This window comes from Dama dama, chromosome 20 (genome assembly GCF_033118175.1).
Source record: "Dama dama isolate Ldn47 chromosome 20, ASM3311817v1, whole genome shotgun sequence".
NCBI lineage: Eukaryota > Metazoa > Chordata > Mammalia > Artiodactyla > Cervidae > Dama > Dama dama.
In genome coordinates, this window is record NC_083700.1 from 75,841,392 (window position 1) to 75,855,609 (window position 14,218).

Genomic DNA, 14,218 nt, shown 5'->3' on the forward strand with positions numbered 1-14,218 from the left:
AAATGCTGTATGATTCCACTGATATGAGGTACCTGGAATCATAAAATTTAAAGACAGAAAATAGAATAGTGGTTACTAGAGGATGGAGGGAGGGAGTAATGGAGAGTTATTGTTTAGTAGTTTCATAATCTGTTAGAGATGATGTGAAAGTTCTAGAGAAGGGTAGCAGTAAGAGTTGTGCAACAATATACTTAACAGCACTGAATTATGTACTCAAAAAAAGTTAAACTGAATTGTGTACTCAAAAAAAGTTAAAATACTAAATTTTATATTAAGCACTATATAAAACTATATAAAAACTATATAAAAACCACTATATAAAAACCAGGTAAAGATGGTAAGTTTTGTGTTATGTAAATTTTACTATAATTTTTATATGTGGAAAAAATAGAAAAGTTATAGACAATATTTTGGGGTAAATAATTCAAAGTTACTTTTCTTTCTTGACATTAAAATTAGGTATGTCATTTCTTTAAGCTGGTAATAATGATTTGTTTCTCATATATATAATGTCTACCATTTACTGAAAACTAGCTTTATACCCAGAGATGAGGCGATGCAGGCTTAGGGAGGTCAACTCACTGACCCACGAGTTCACAGCTAGTGAGGGGGCATTTCTAGGAAACCTAGAATTGGAACTCAGCTATTAATACCCTGCTCTTTCACCAATCCGCAAGCCAATTGATTATCTTTCTACTTTTTGGATACCGCAATACTTTTCTTTAAACAATCTCCCTTGATCTGCAAATAAGACTGTATTGTATGGTGTTTTCTGGGTTCAGAAACCGTAAGAAATCCGAGGCAACGCAGAATGCCTCAAATAGCCGTTGAATGTTTACACTTGGTCCATATCTGATACTTTTTAAGAGCTTGGACCTTCTGCAAGAGAGACCAAAAGAGCATTCAAGTGAGTCTAGACACAGGCACCTTGTTAACTACTGAGCCGACCACCTGTTACCTATTGGAGGCGGGTCTTTATTTATTTATTTTCCTCTTGCCGGAGTTATCTAGAAAATACGGCTTTCAGCCTTTCAGCCGCCAGCCTCCGCATCCCAGGTACGCGGCCGCGGAGAGACCCGGAGCAGGCTTCCGCGCAGGCGCTATTAGGAAGCTTCTTTCCGCGACTGTGCTGTGCTGCCGGCAGCCCCGGTGTCCCCGAGTGGTTCCCCTAAGGTTCCTCTCCCTATCGGTCCGGGACTCAGGGTCGCCAGTGCCCCTTCCCGGAGCCCTCTCCAGCCCTTGCCCAGGCCTAGCCAGAAGCGGGCCCTACCCTCTGACCCCGCGTTGCACAATGCCCGACCAAAGTCCCCGGGCGTGTGAACCCCAGTGTCCCTGCCCCTGGGCGGAGACAGGCGGCGGCGCGGGGAGCCGAGGCGGCGAGCGCAACCGGTTTAGAGGACCGGCCCCGGCCCCGCGAGCTCCCCGCGAGCTGCCGCCGCAGACCCCGGCGCGGCTCGGGCCCGCTGCCCGCCGCTTCCCTCGCAGGCCCCGCCGCCGCAGCCATGGCGGAAGTTCATAGACGTCAGCATGCCCGGGTTAAAGGAGAAGCCCCCGCGAAATCCTCCACACACAGACATGAGGAGGAGCTGGGGATGGCGTCGGCCGAAACGCTGACCGTATTCCTGAAGCTGCTGGCCGCCGGCTTTTACGGCGTGAGCTCTTTCCTGATCGTGGTGGTCAACAAGAGCGTGCTCACCAACTACAGGTAGGGCCGAGGCGGCGGCGGCCCAGGCCGCGGAGCGGAGAGGAAAGGAGCGGGCGGTGGCAGCGGCTGGGCGCCGGCTCCCCGGACTTTGGCTGCAAAGTTGGAGCTGAACAAAGTTGGGCGGGAGCCGGGGAGGGCGGGCAGGCGGCTGACACGCGGCCGGGGCAGCGGAGCCGGCTTGCACTGCGGCCCGGAGTGGGGGTCCCGCTCCGAGCGCGAAGCTCGGGACCGCCGGGCGTGCGTTCGGAAAGCTCCTGCCCTGCCCGCGGTGCATCGCCCTGGAAACCCCGCTCTTCCGAGTGACGGAGCGAAGTTGCTTTGCGACTCTTCGACTCCTGTGCATGCCTGACTGGGAGCCGGAGAGGGCTGCCCGCCCTTCTCCACAGCCTGGGCCAGGGTCCGGGGCTTCAAGGTTCCCCGAATTCGCTGACAGCCTCTGGGGACCTACGCCTCCTCAAGCCCATTTAAAATTGTGATGCTGCCACTGGGACCCCTAGGCAGAAGTACCTTTTTAGAAAGGTGCGAAACCATTTAAAAGATGTATGTCTTAACTTCCAAGAAAAATCCGTTGCAGAAAACTGACTGAAATTGTATAAACGAACAAGATGAGACAAGTGGCAGCCCGAAGCTACAAAATCAGCGGTGTTGCCTGACAACCATCAGTGATTTTCCTCACGATTGTCATTTGGATAAGGGGCGGACGTTAGTGTGTTTTGTATCAAAATGCATTGTAAGGCTGCATTTGTAAGGTTGAATTCGGGTTTTTCTGACGCTGTGTGTTTTTTTTTCCCCCTCTCTCTACCATTTTTGTAGATTTCCCTCTTCACTATGTGTTGGACTTGGCCAGGTTAGTTGGAATCTTCAGCATTACGTGGTTTGTGTCGTTGGAACTTCTGAGTGTGCCTTTATGTGTGGAACAGTGAATCTGTGTTCTCTGTTTACAGATGGTGGCTACAGTGGCAGTACTCTGGGTGGGAAAGGCACTCAGGGTAGTCAAGTTTCCTGACTTTGACAGAAATGTACCTCGAAAGGTAAAAAAAATAATAATAATACTTTTATTTTCGAAATGAAGTCACTATGTATATTTTCCATCGGTGCGTTACATATTTAAAAATTGCAGCCTTGAAATTGCCCAGTCCAAAGTGGGTATAAGGAAGGTAAAGAATGAATGTAGTAATAAGTGTTTTTAAAAACTCCCACAATCTCTTTAAAGTTAAGAAAAAAAAAAGAAGCCCCTAGATCTTGTATTCTGTTTTAATTAATAAACACTTGTTGGGATTACAGCCATTTTTCATTTTCTGCATTTGTCTATCTAATCTAGCTGGTGTATCCTGCAGTCATTATTCTTTGGGTTTATTTTCTTATTCCTTGGTCTGTCTTTGCCTGACTCCACCTGAAGATGCAATACCTTTCCTTTTTCTGCTAACATTAGACCCATTGGCACTACATTATCATTTTTTTAAAGCAAAGATGTTGTCCTGTATGATTTGGTCATATTCATATTTCTGTTTCTTTTTTTCCCTCCATTCTTCCCTCTCTCTTTCTACACAGAGCTCTTTATCCAGGAATAATGTTGTTTGGGTGCTTTATAGGAGCCAAAATTGTGTGTGAGAACTAATCTTATGTTTTATGTGGAAAGAATTTGATCATATAAACAAAACTGTTTCTGTTTGAAAAGGACCTTGTTGTAGCTGTCTTTATTATTGAGTTTTGTTATCCCTTTTTAAATTTTCTAGACGTTTCCACTACCTCTACTATATTTTGGGAACCAAATCACGGGACTGTTCAGCACAAAGAAACTGAAGTATGGATAACTTTATTTTACTAGTGAGGTTAATATAATGTATTCTTAAAATTGTACTTGAATGTCAAATGTTTTAACACATTGTTACTGATTCTGGAAAAAGAAAGGACCAGAAAGCTTCTGTTACTAAATAAAGATTACACCAAAGGTTTTAGTTTAATCTCTTTAAGTTTGAAGAGGAAGAGGAGTTTTTTGTTTGTTTTGGGTTTTTTCCCTTTCACTTTGATGATAGAAGCTTTAAAATGTTATAAAATACTGTGATGGGAGATTTTCATTATTTTTCCAGACATATAATAGTGAAGGATATATGTTAGGCTTCTGAGATTTCAATTCTTTAGTACAATTTTTAAATATTATATTTTAGGCAAATTTCACAAGTAAGATTAGATGTAGCTTTTCATTAACATGAGGTAGTTAAAATAACATCTGATAGAACCCTGATAAAAATATTAATTTTTTTTCCATGGTCATATGACTGTAGAGGCAGCAATTTTCACTTTTAGAAAGAAGCAATAGCTGTCTACTCCTTGACAGTACTCTCTTATTACCCTGTAACTTCCCAATTCTTGTCTTCTCCACTTAAGGAGTTTATGTATCAGGAACATGTGATGTTAAAAATATACACACAGGGAAACCATTTAACAGAAACCCAAGGTTTCACCACTGCCACGTGAGTTAAACCTCTGGTGTAATGGGTGATTGTAAAACACAATGGAGAGATCTCTGAGGGTCAGAGACCAAGGTTTTTTCATTTCCTCAGACCCAAGAAACTTGACAGAATGACCACGATGATATTTCTGGGGAGGGTTCTATGGAAGTCATGTTTATCATGTGTGGGGCATCCTTTTATCCATACATCTCATTACCCATTTTGGAAAGAAATACACACCTGCTGCAGAGTGCTACTTGTGTATAGAGTTTGCTCTTTTTCTTTCATTGTCAGTCATCTATCCATCTATTCATGCCCCATCTTTGATTGCTAGCCAAGTATAAGGCACTTTGGAGTGGGATGATAGAGTCAGAAATAATTATATTGCAAGAGGCTGTATGTTTGATTAGTGCAAGAGGGAATTTAGAGGAAGAAAGAATTACTGCCACAAAAGGACAATCAAGGAATGTTTTATAGAGTAAAATGATCACCAGTGTTGTTTGAAGGTTAGGGCTTGGAAGGGAGATCAGTCTAGAAAAGAAAGATTTTTTTAAAGACCAACATGAGTATGTCTAACATAATAAGCTGGGTAAAATTAAAAAGTGACTGTTACTAGTCTTTGATAACAGATGTATATTTTCTACCATTTTATAATTAGCTTTTCGCTTCTAGTACTTTTATAAAAGCAACCCTTTGAGACTTTTAAATACTTTCTATAGAGAAGTAAGGATTTAATTTAGTGACAGATTAATTAGCATGGACTTTTTCTAATGGAAAAGGTTAGCATTATTTTAAAATACTAATTTTGGAGAATCAAATTTTACTCTACCTAAGTATTTTTTTGTTTGTTTTTTTTCAGCTTGCCAATGTTTACAGTTCTAAGAAGGTTCTCCATCCTGTTTACAATGTTTGCTGAAGGAGTTTTACTCAAGTGAGCTAAATTTCTAATGTATTTAGTCTTTAACAAGTTTTTAGCTCCCTGAAAAGGTGTCCAGCATATGTAAGATATTCCAATTGTTTGTGTTGTTTTACTTTATCTTTTGAGTTTAAGCAGCTTTCTTCCTTTGCCATAGGAATTAATAGTTTAGGACTTCCTTATGGAAGCCTGTCTGAACATGAGAAATGCTTTCAAGAACTCCTATACCTAACTGAAGCCACTGGGTGAAGCTGAGTCAGAAGTTCAGTATGGGTTTTAAATCATATTCATGACTACGCTGCTTTACTACAAATGTGTGTGACTATTTTCTGCCTAAAGAAATCTGATTTGCAAAAATGTAAACTCAATAATAATAACATAAGAATAGGAAATAAGCATACTTATTTATATAAGAAAATAAGTTTTTGCTTCATTAGAAGAGTTCTTTTAAATATCCAATTCCTTGGAATCATTTGTTTATAGTTTTTTTTGGAAGAAAACATATTTTTGTTGGAAAATGAGTCTTTGTAAATAACTAAAGCCACATGTATATTTTTAAATTATTTTATAGGAAGACTTTTTCTTGGGGTATTAAGATGACTGTATTTGCAATGATTATTGGAGCCTTTGTAGCTGCAAGGTAAGATGTGGGCCCGTATAAAACCTATGAGAGTACATTAGAATTTGTCAATACTTACTGATAATAAATGATTAATTACCAATGAAAAGAATTTTTTATAGACTAAATAAGAACCATGTCTTTGAAAGGTATTCAGAGACTTCAAAACGTTAAATCTTTTTGGTTGTATGAAGATTAAGGCTAGCAAAATCAGATTCTTGGGATTCTTAAAAGTTAAATTCATGTAATTTAGAGTTTATTATGCTGTCTTCTATTTATTGAGTGCATACCATATGCCATTCCATATGTTGGTATTTTACACATACTATTTATGTGTTTTTCACAACTACACTGAATGGTATGGGTATTATTTTCCTGTTTATGTTAAGGAAATGAAAATCTAAGTTCCATAACTTGCTTGAGGTCACATAGCTATTAAATGGCAGACCTGGAATTTGAGTCTATGCCTGACTGCAGAGCCTGTGTTCTTTTATAAACCGTGTAGCATTCTTTTCCTTTGCATGCTGCTAAAGAAAATGGTGTTGCAGAGAAGGCAAATGATTGTGAATTATTTGCCTTATGGGATAATAAATAACAGAATTGCTTTATTTGGCTTCACCTAAGGAGTCACAAATGCCAAAACTTGGATATTCTATTAAATTATTAAAGCTTTTTTCCATTGTTCTTAAGTTTTAATTTTAAAATGAAGAAAATGTATATCCAGAGACTCAGAAAAGTAGTACTCGCTTTGGCAGCACATATACAAAGACCCAGAAAATGGAAATGATGAGTAGAAGTCTTCTACAACATTTTACTCAGCCCAGAGCATGCACGTATGGGTTTGCTAATGTTGCAGATTCTACCTGACATATATTTTCCATCCGGGAGTTCCAGTGTGCTTCTTGAATTGGCTCATTGACCTTTATCATATCCCTGTAATACAGGTGCGTGTGTGGGGCAATATAAGTCAATTCTGTTCCACCCTAACTCTCCCAGTTAAATTTCGTTCTTAAAAAAATGTAATTAGTTACTAGAATTTTGTTATATAGCTGACTGCTTTTCCCTCTAGGTAATCTTGCCTTCTTGGAGAAAAATTCTGTGTGAATCGCCTACCATTCTTTTTAAAAGTGCCCTGCTAATAAGCTTGGATCCCACTGAATCTGGTGGGATCCAAAATTGAACCAAACACAGGAGTTTCTCCGAGATAACTCTAACTTGCAAAAAGTTTCTGAGACAGATTGCTATCTGGCCCAGCCTTATCTCATTAGAACCTTTTACTTGGGAAAGAAATTTGGAGGAAGAGTTAGAGGGTTGTCAGGCTGCTTGGAAGAGGGAGTGGTCATTAGGTAGTTCTGCCCGACATTGCAGTGGCATAGAGCTGCTCAGAAGTCTGTCCCATGGAGTAGTTGAACTCCAAAGAGATAAACGCCTTTGCAGAATCACAGAATGTGGGGCCCCTAGGCTAGGGTGCTAGGGTATTTTAGCTAGGGTGCTAAAGTATGCTGATGGCATATTCTTCTTAGATTTTTATTTATTCTCTTCAGTTTACTAAGTTCTTCTGCCTGGTGCTCTGCAAAATACTAAGAAACTTCAGTTTCCCTAGTCTCACTAGTTATATGTAGTAGGCTTACTGGGAAATTATTTTAAGTATTTGAGTCTACACTGTGTACTTAGACACTAGTGTACCGTGATCTCAGAACTAACCGCAATCCACACTTCAGAAATTCCACCCAGTGGCCCAGCCATCTATGCAAGATAACCCTGTCTTTTGTGTGAACCTTTGAAAAATGACATGTTAACAACTTCATTCTCCTTTTGGTTTCCTTATCTGTGAAATTGAGCTCTGATGCCTTCTGCTTGCTTCAGATGTACTGTAATGGTGAATTTGGTTGATTCTGTCTTGCCTGACTTTGAATTAAGAATAGTGTGCTATTAACTGACAAGGCTGATTATTTCTAATGACTGTGTTTAAGCATTAGTGCTTCTCATTTCTGCAGACTGCCTTACTGATGATGAAATTGCAAACTGTAACCTGGAGCCAGGAAATACTAGTAGCTGATAAAATGTGTAATATTCACTTACAGAGATAAGCATATGTTCTTGGAAATATTGTAGTTCAGATCTATTTAAAATTTAATGCATGTTCTTTAAATGTTAGTTGTTATTAAAGTGTTGTTTTTGTTTTGCAGCTCTGACTTGGCATTTGATCTGGAAGGATATGTTTTTATTCTGATAAATGATGTCCTGACAGCAGCAAATGGTGCCTACGTAAAACAAAAATTAGATTCAAAAGTAGGTAGCAATCTAACGCTTCTTTAAGAGATGTTTACTGATACTGGGAATGGTCATGTTAGTCCTTCAGGGAAAAAGTGGAGAATAAAGGAAGATACTTAGGAAAGATGAGAAAGACTAGGGAATCTCTGAGGGTAAAATGCCTGGACCTTGGTGCTCATGTAAGAAACTTTATTTTCTAATTAGCAATTAGATTTTACTGTTGGCTTTTCTGGAAGGGACTGGGTGAATATTGACTTTGAGTGGGATAGTGATATAAGAAATGTTCATTAGAGAAAAGTGTCATGAATGTTCATGGCTATGTCCTGGAGGACTTGGTGAGGGACCTGGACAAGAGAGAAGTATCTGGAAGCCCTTGAGCAGATTTCAGACGTGATTTAGAAGGAGCTGCAGAACAAGAATGGACTTTGCATATTTGTCCTGCAGACAGTTGCCCCTCAGTATCTTTGGTGGACTGGTTCCAGGAACCCCTGAGATTACAAAAATCCTTGGATGCTCAAGTACCTTATATAAAACGGAATAGTATTTACATGTAACCTATGCACATCCTCCCATATACTTTAAATCATTTCTAAATTAACCTAGAAGATCTAGGGACAGTACAGATCTCTATTTCCAACAACTTTTCTTTGAACACACCTTTTATGTCTTTTTCTCCATTTATTTGCCTTGATGACTATGTGATGGTTGCATTTTAATGGAAGCTACTATTAAAACTTTTTATCTTTGTACTATAGCTAGAGAAAAGGGAGCAGTTTGAGATTTAGTTTTGCTCTGTATTTTTGCTGCTTTGGAAATAGGTAGGAATAATAACATTTTATTAGTCCACCAGCCTTAGCTGTCTAAAACAGTACTGTCCAGTACAATTCTGTAATGATGGAAATCTATTATTTCTTCCTATCCGTTAATGGTAGTACCTAGCCACACATAGCTGTTGAGCACTTGAAACGTGATGGCCTAATTGAGGAACTGCAGTAGTAGTTTAGTGTAATTGTAATTAAATTGAAATAGCTGCATTTGGCCTGTGACTACTGTGTTAGATAGCACAACCTAGAGTACAGCCTCAGTTCAGTTCAGTCATTCAGTCGTGTCCTGACTCTTTGGACTGCGTGGACCCCATGGACCGCAGCATACCAGGCCTCCCTGTCCATCACCAGCTCCCACAGTTTACTCAAACTCATGTCCATCGAGTCGGTGATGCCATCCAACCGTCTCATCCTCTGTCATCCCCTTCTCCTCCCGCCTTCAATCTTTTCCAGCATCGGGGTCTTTTCACATGAGTCAGTTCTTTGCATCCAGTGGCCAGAGTATTGGAGTTTTAGCTTCAGCATCAGTCCTTCCAATGAATATTCAGGACTGATTTCCTTTAGGATGGACTGGTTGGATCTCCTTGCAGTCCAAGGGACTCTCAAGAGTCTTCTCCAACACCACCGTTCAAAAGCATCAATCCTTTGGTCCAACTCTCACATCCATACATGACTACTGGACTACGTCCTAGAATGTAGGAAAAAAGCGAAGATGGTTTCTGTATTTTATTTTATTCCAAGGGGTGTCCTTTAGTTCCTCATTCAGAAATGAGTTATGACTTATTTGTTTTAGAACTTTTAAGCATATTGATCTGCTTTTCATAGTTCATGGATTAGGAGCAACAATCCTTTCTAGAGGAAGAGGCTTACCAGCAGTATCAAAGGTTGGCTGATAACAGGAGAAACAGGAAAACTGTGACAGTCAGGTGGACTACTCAAAAATGGCAACATCATGTAAAAACACAGTATAATAATGCATGTTTATGATGATGCCCTAAATTAAATTTTAGTCAATGTCCTCTGTTTAAGAGGACAGAAGAAAAGAGATTCAAAGTAAAGAACAAAGTAAAAAAACAGATTTCCATCAGCAAGTAAAAAGAAAAAACAACAGTTTGGCCCTTGTCAGTTGTCTGGGTGGGGTGTGTGTGTAGGCATCCTCTGCTTCCTGGATAACACATCTCTTGCGGAGGGGTCACCTGATGTTACAGGCTGCTCTGCCCTACTATGGCTTTTTTCTTGCTGTCTGAGATGCTTTCAGTATATCTGGAGTTTTATTACCTATAATTTCAGAACTACTTGTAATCATGGTTCTTTGAGCATGAATCCCATGGCCTAAGGACTTAGTGCTGTATTTCAGACCTGAATGCAGCTCCTGAATGTAAAACATTTTTAACTTGAAAGAATTCATACAAATAACGTGTGTTTATAATAGAAGTGGTAGAAAACATAGATAAACAAGAGGAAGAAAATATAAATCTCTCTTAATTCCACCATTGAGTGAGAAGCACTGTTTCGGTAGATACCCTTTTGTAGGAATGTGTGTGTTTATATATGCATGTACACACTTAACTATGAGAAAAACTTAAAAGAGTGGTGATAATGTTTTTTCTAATTTGTATTTTTCATTTAGTACTGTTTCATGAACACCTTCCTTACCAGTGTTACTAACCATTTTTAGTGGCTGCATAATATTTCATTGTATGAGTGTATCATAGTCTAATCGACTAGTTTTCTGTTGTTGCATCTTTGTTTCCAGTTTTTCAAAGCTGCTTTTGATAAAGCACAGGGAACTCTGCTCAATATTCTGTAATAACCTAAGTGGGAAAAGAATTTGAAAAAGAATAGATATAACATGTGTATGTATGACTGAATGACTTTGTGTACACCTGAAACTAAGTAACACAACATTGTTAATCAACTATATGCCAATATAAAATAAAAAGTTTTTTAAAAATCACTGAAGAAAAAAAAATCTGCTTTTGAGAAGGTAGTTTGACTTTTCACATCAGTTGGTGATCTTTCAGTCCCAGAAGTTAGGCAGATATTATGGCCCTATCCTCACTACTCCTTTATCCCCTGAACTCTAGGACTGCTTTTTCAGGTGATGGCTTCCTGCTGAGTGTCCCAGAACTGTGTGAATCACAAGTAGATCCAGAGTTTCATAGGTTCCCTGTGTTTGAAGATGTGTGCAGTCCTTTTTTGCTCTCAGGTAGCTGAGGGCACAGCTAATCATACCATGGTTTGGGAATTGTAGGGTAATGGTGATCTTTTTCTTTTTATCTCCTTTTTTTTTTTTAGTAATCTTAATCTTCATTGTATTTCCCATGTACATTTTCAGAAATAACTTCAGAAATACTGAGAAGTTATGTCTGTCTATGTTGTTCTAGGTGTGAGTCTGTGTGTGTGGATCTGGCCTGCCTTCTCTCTTAAATCGCACTGTTATGTTTCTGGAACAGCCCAGGACTAACCTGGGGACTTTTGATTCTGTTCTGGAAAAGGAAGGGCTCTAAGGACATCTCTCTATAGAGATGTGTGTTTTTTGTTCAAAATAACTTCTTTTCTCCTTGCTGTTTTGAGACAGCCACTTGATATCATTTTTATTTCTCTGATTTTAAGTACTCAAGGAACTTATGTCAAATAAACTAAAAATCTTGTAAGTTTGCTTTTTTTTTTTTTTTTTTGAAAGCTTAGTTATTTCTTAGTGTTTGCAAAACTTCTGACTTAATGTGCTATGTATATTGTGGGGGGAGTGGTGTGTGTGTATAATGGGGGTGGTGCTCTGTTCAGGGTTGTCTCCATCTATCTGCTGGAACCAAATGAACCACCTAATTTTTCACTCTCCTAGGAGCTGGGAAAATATGGTCTCCTCTATTACAATGCACTGTTCATGATTCTGCCCACCCTGGCCATTGCATATTTTACGGGAGATGCCCAAAAGGTAAGACTTTCTAATTATGGCTTCAATCATGCCTTATGTTTTGGAATTTTATTTTTATTTGTATGACCAAAAGATAGACAGTTGGATTGTTGAAGAGTAATGTTCTTATTAAGTGACCAAAAACCAAGAATTTACTTTTTAGCTTACTAATGTCATGCTAACCTTTTTGGATAGTAGTAAAATAGCTTAAAATAGCTCTGGCTGTCAACATAAAAATAGTGCATGCCGTCTATCGTTCTTCTCTTACATGCCAGAAGGTTAGAGGAAGGGAACTTTTACATTTCTGCTGAACTACAGAGTAGGAATAGTAGCAACTATCCTTGAAAAACGAAAAATCCTGAAGTAGTAGAATTCATCAAACTTAAACAAAATGCTTGGCATCTCCAGAAGCTCTCCGTTTTGGTGACAGTTGTTATGCTGGCTTAAATCCCAGACTGTTTTTTTCCCCTCAGGAGGTATTTAGCCTAGTGGTGACTTAACCACATAAATAGCAACTAATATAGTAGTTAACTCATTTTCTGCAAATGTCTAGCTAAGTCCAGAATAACATAACAAACTAAATCCAGACAGGAATTTTTCTCTGAAACAAATGCATATTCATAGGATAAAAATGGGTAACATTTTGTTAGAATTCACAAAATTTTGAGAACTTAATGGAAATCTAGAATTCTGCCAAGGATTTCTATATCAGAATTCCTTCTAATGATTCCCCTGGCTAGTAGTTTCTTCAGAATAAATGTGTTGATTATTTATTCTAATGACAGTGACAAATTCCACAAATCAGTCGGAACCAAAGTAAAGCACAGGTTTTTGGAAATAGTTAGGCTGTTAAAAAAAATCAGCTGTAGGAGAAGAGTGACTGCTTATAAAGCTATTTTTTTTTTTAATCAAGAGCTCTTTCTCGTAAAACTGGCATAGACCATATGTAAATATTTTAATGAATAGAGTGTTGAATAAGTTTTTTTTGTGGCTGTGAAAAAAGTGGGAAGAGAAACTAACATTTATTGAGTTTCTGTTATGTGCTACTCACTTTATGTATATATAATGTAATATGGTCCCCAAGGATTCCCTGATCGCTCAGTGGGTAAAGAATCCACCTGCAATGCAGGAGACCCCGATTCGATTCCTGGGTCGGGAAGATTCCCTGGAGGAGGGATAGGCTACCCACTCCAGTATTCTTGGGCTTCCCTTGTGGCTCAGCTGGTAAAGAATCCACCTGGAGTGCAGGAGACCTGGATTTGATACCCTGGAGAAGGGAAAGGTTATACTGGAATACTCCAGTATTCCAGGCACTGTATAGTCCATGGGGTTGCAAACAGTTGGACACGACTGAGCGACTTTCACTTTGTGGACCCTGTAACAGCTATGGGAAGTTTGAATTAACCCTATTTTTTTTTAAAAAAGTTAAAATTTATTTTTATTTTATTTATTTGGCTGCATTGGGTCTTATTCAGCATATAAGATATACTGAATATATTCAGTGGCATATTCAGTGGGATATTCAGTATTAGTTATGGCATGCAGGATCTTTAGTTGCTGCATGTGGGATCTAGTTCCCTGACCAGAAATTAAGCCCAGGTCCCTTGCATTGGGAGCTCAGAGTCTTAGCCACTGGACCACCACGGAAGTCCCTGAATTAACCCTGTTTTATCAGTGTGGAAATAGAAGTTCAGAGAGACTGAATAACTTGCCCAGCATCATACTGTCAGTGGGGTGGTAGAGTCAGGACTTAAACACAAGCCTGATTGCAGGGACCATGTACCCTTCAGTGCTCTGCCTACCTCTAGCTAACCCGAGCAGAAGCACCCTCCACCCTTTAGCTTTGGGGCAAGAATGTAATGTAAAATAACTCTATACCTCATGGAAGTACAAATGTTCCAAATCTTCAGGCCAATTTGTACATGAGAAAGTTGGAAGAATTAATGTGGCTAGGTATTCTACATGAATGAAAATATGTAATTTTCATTAATTTGAAACTTTGACTAGTAGCTTGTAGCTACTTGAAAACATTGACTGAAGGAGGTATTTCTTCATTCCAGAGTGGTGATCATTTAACTAGACGTTGCCTGCCAGGTTGTAGCAAAATTCATGCATGTTTTGAAGTTCACTAACATACTTTCAGTTTTACATGCTTCAATATAAGTGTTTACTTATAGTGGAAAAAATGACTTTGCCACCTATATTGGGATGAGATTTAGATTTTACTCTTCTTTTTTAAGGCAGAGGAGTGGAATTTGAGTAATCTTTTTGTTTTTCTTAATAAAAATGCCAGGCAAAGGTCACGAAAGGTTTTTTTTTGAAAGAATAATGTTTTTAAAGAATGACAGAATTTATCTAAATGCTTTCAAGTTGGGATGATAAACTAATTAGGGAGGCTGAACTCATTTGCTTTGTGATCAACCCCATCAGTGTTTTTGGGTTTCACATGTTTGTTCATCCTCATTCTTATTATCAATTACTATGATTCTTACAAAGTATTTATTGGAGTA

At 38.9% G+C, this 14,218-nt stretch overlaps 1 protein-coding gene across 2 annotated transcripts in view; it reads left to right on the forward strand.

The window, feature by feature from the left end:
- The first annotated feature begins 1,419 nt into the window (after positions 1-1,419).
- SLC35D1 (solute carrier family 35 member D1) overlaps positions 1,420-14,218 on the forward strand; it is a 45,888-nt gene continuing 33,089 nt past the window's right edge. The window contains exons 1-8 of one of the 2 annotated variants that reach the window (XM_061121656.1): positions 1,421-1,705; positions 2,519-2,552; positions 2,650-2,736; positions 3,442-3,509; positions 5,018-5,089; positions 5,646-5,714; positions 7,883-7,985; positions 11,637-11,729. In XM_061121656.1, the coding sequence (XP_060977639.1) occupies positions 1,503-1,705; positions 2,519-2,552; positions 2,650-2,736; positions 3,442-3,509; positions 5,018-5,089; positions 5,646-5,714; positions 7,883-7,985; positions 11,637-11,729 (729 nt within the window). In that variant the 5' untranslated portion in view covers positions 1,421-1,502. Of the gene's footprint in view, positions 1,706-2,518; positions 2,553-2,649; positions 2,737-3,441; positions 3,510-5,017; positions 5,090-5,645; positions 5,715-7,882; positions 7,986-11,636; positions 11,730-14,218 lie in introns of both variants that reach the window. The other variant, XM_061121657.1, reaches the window with a different exon arrangement.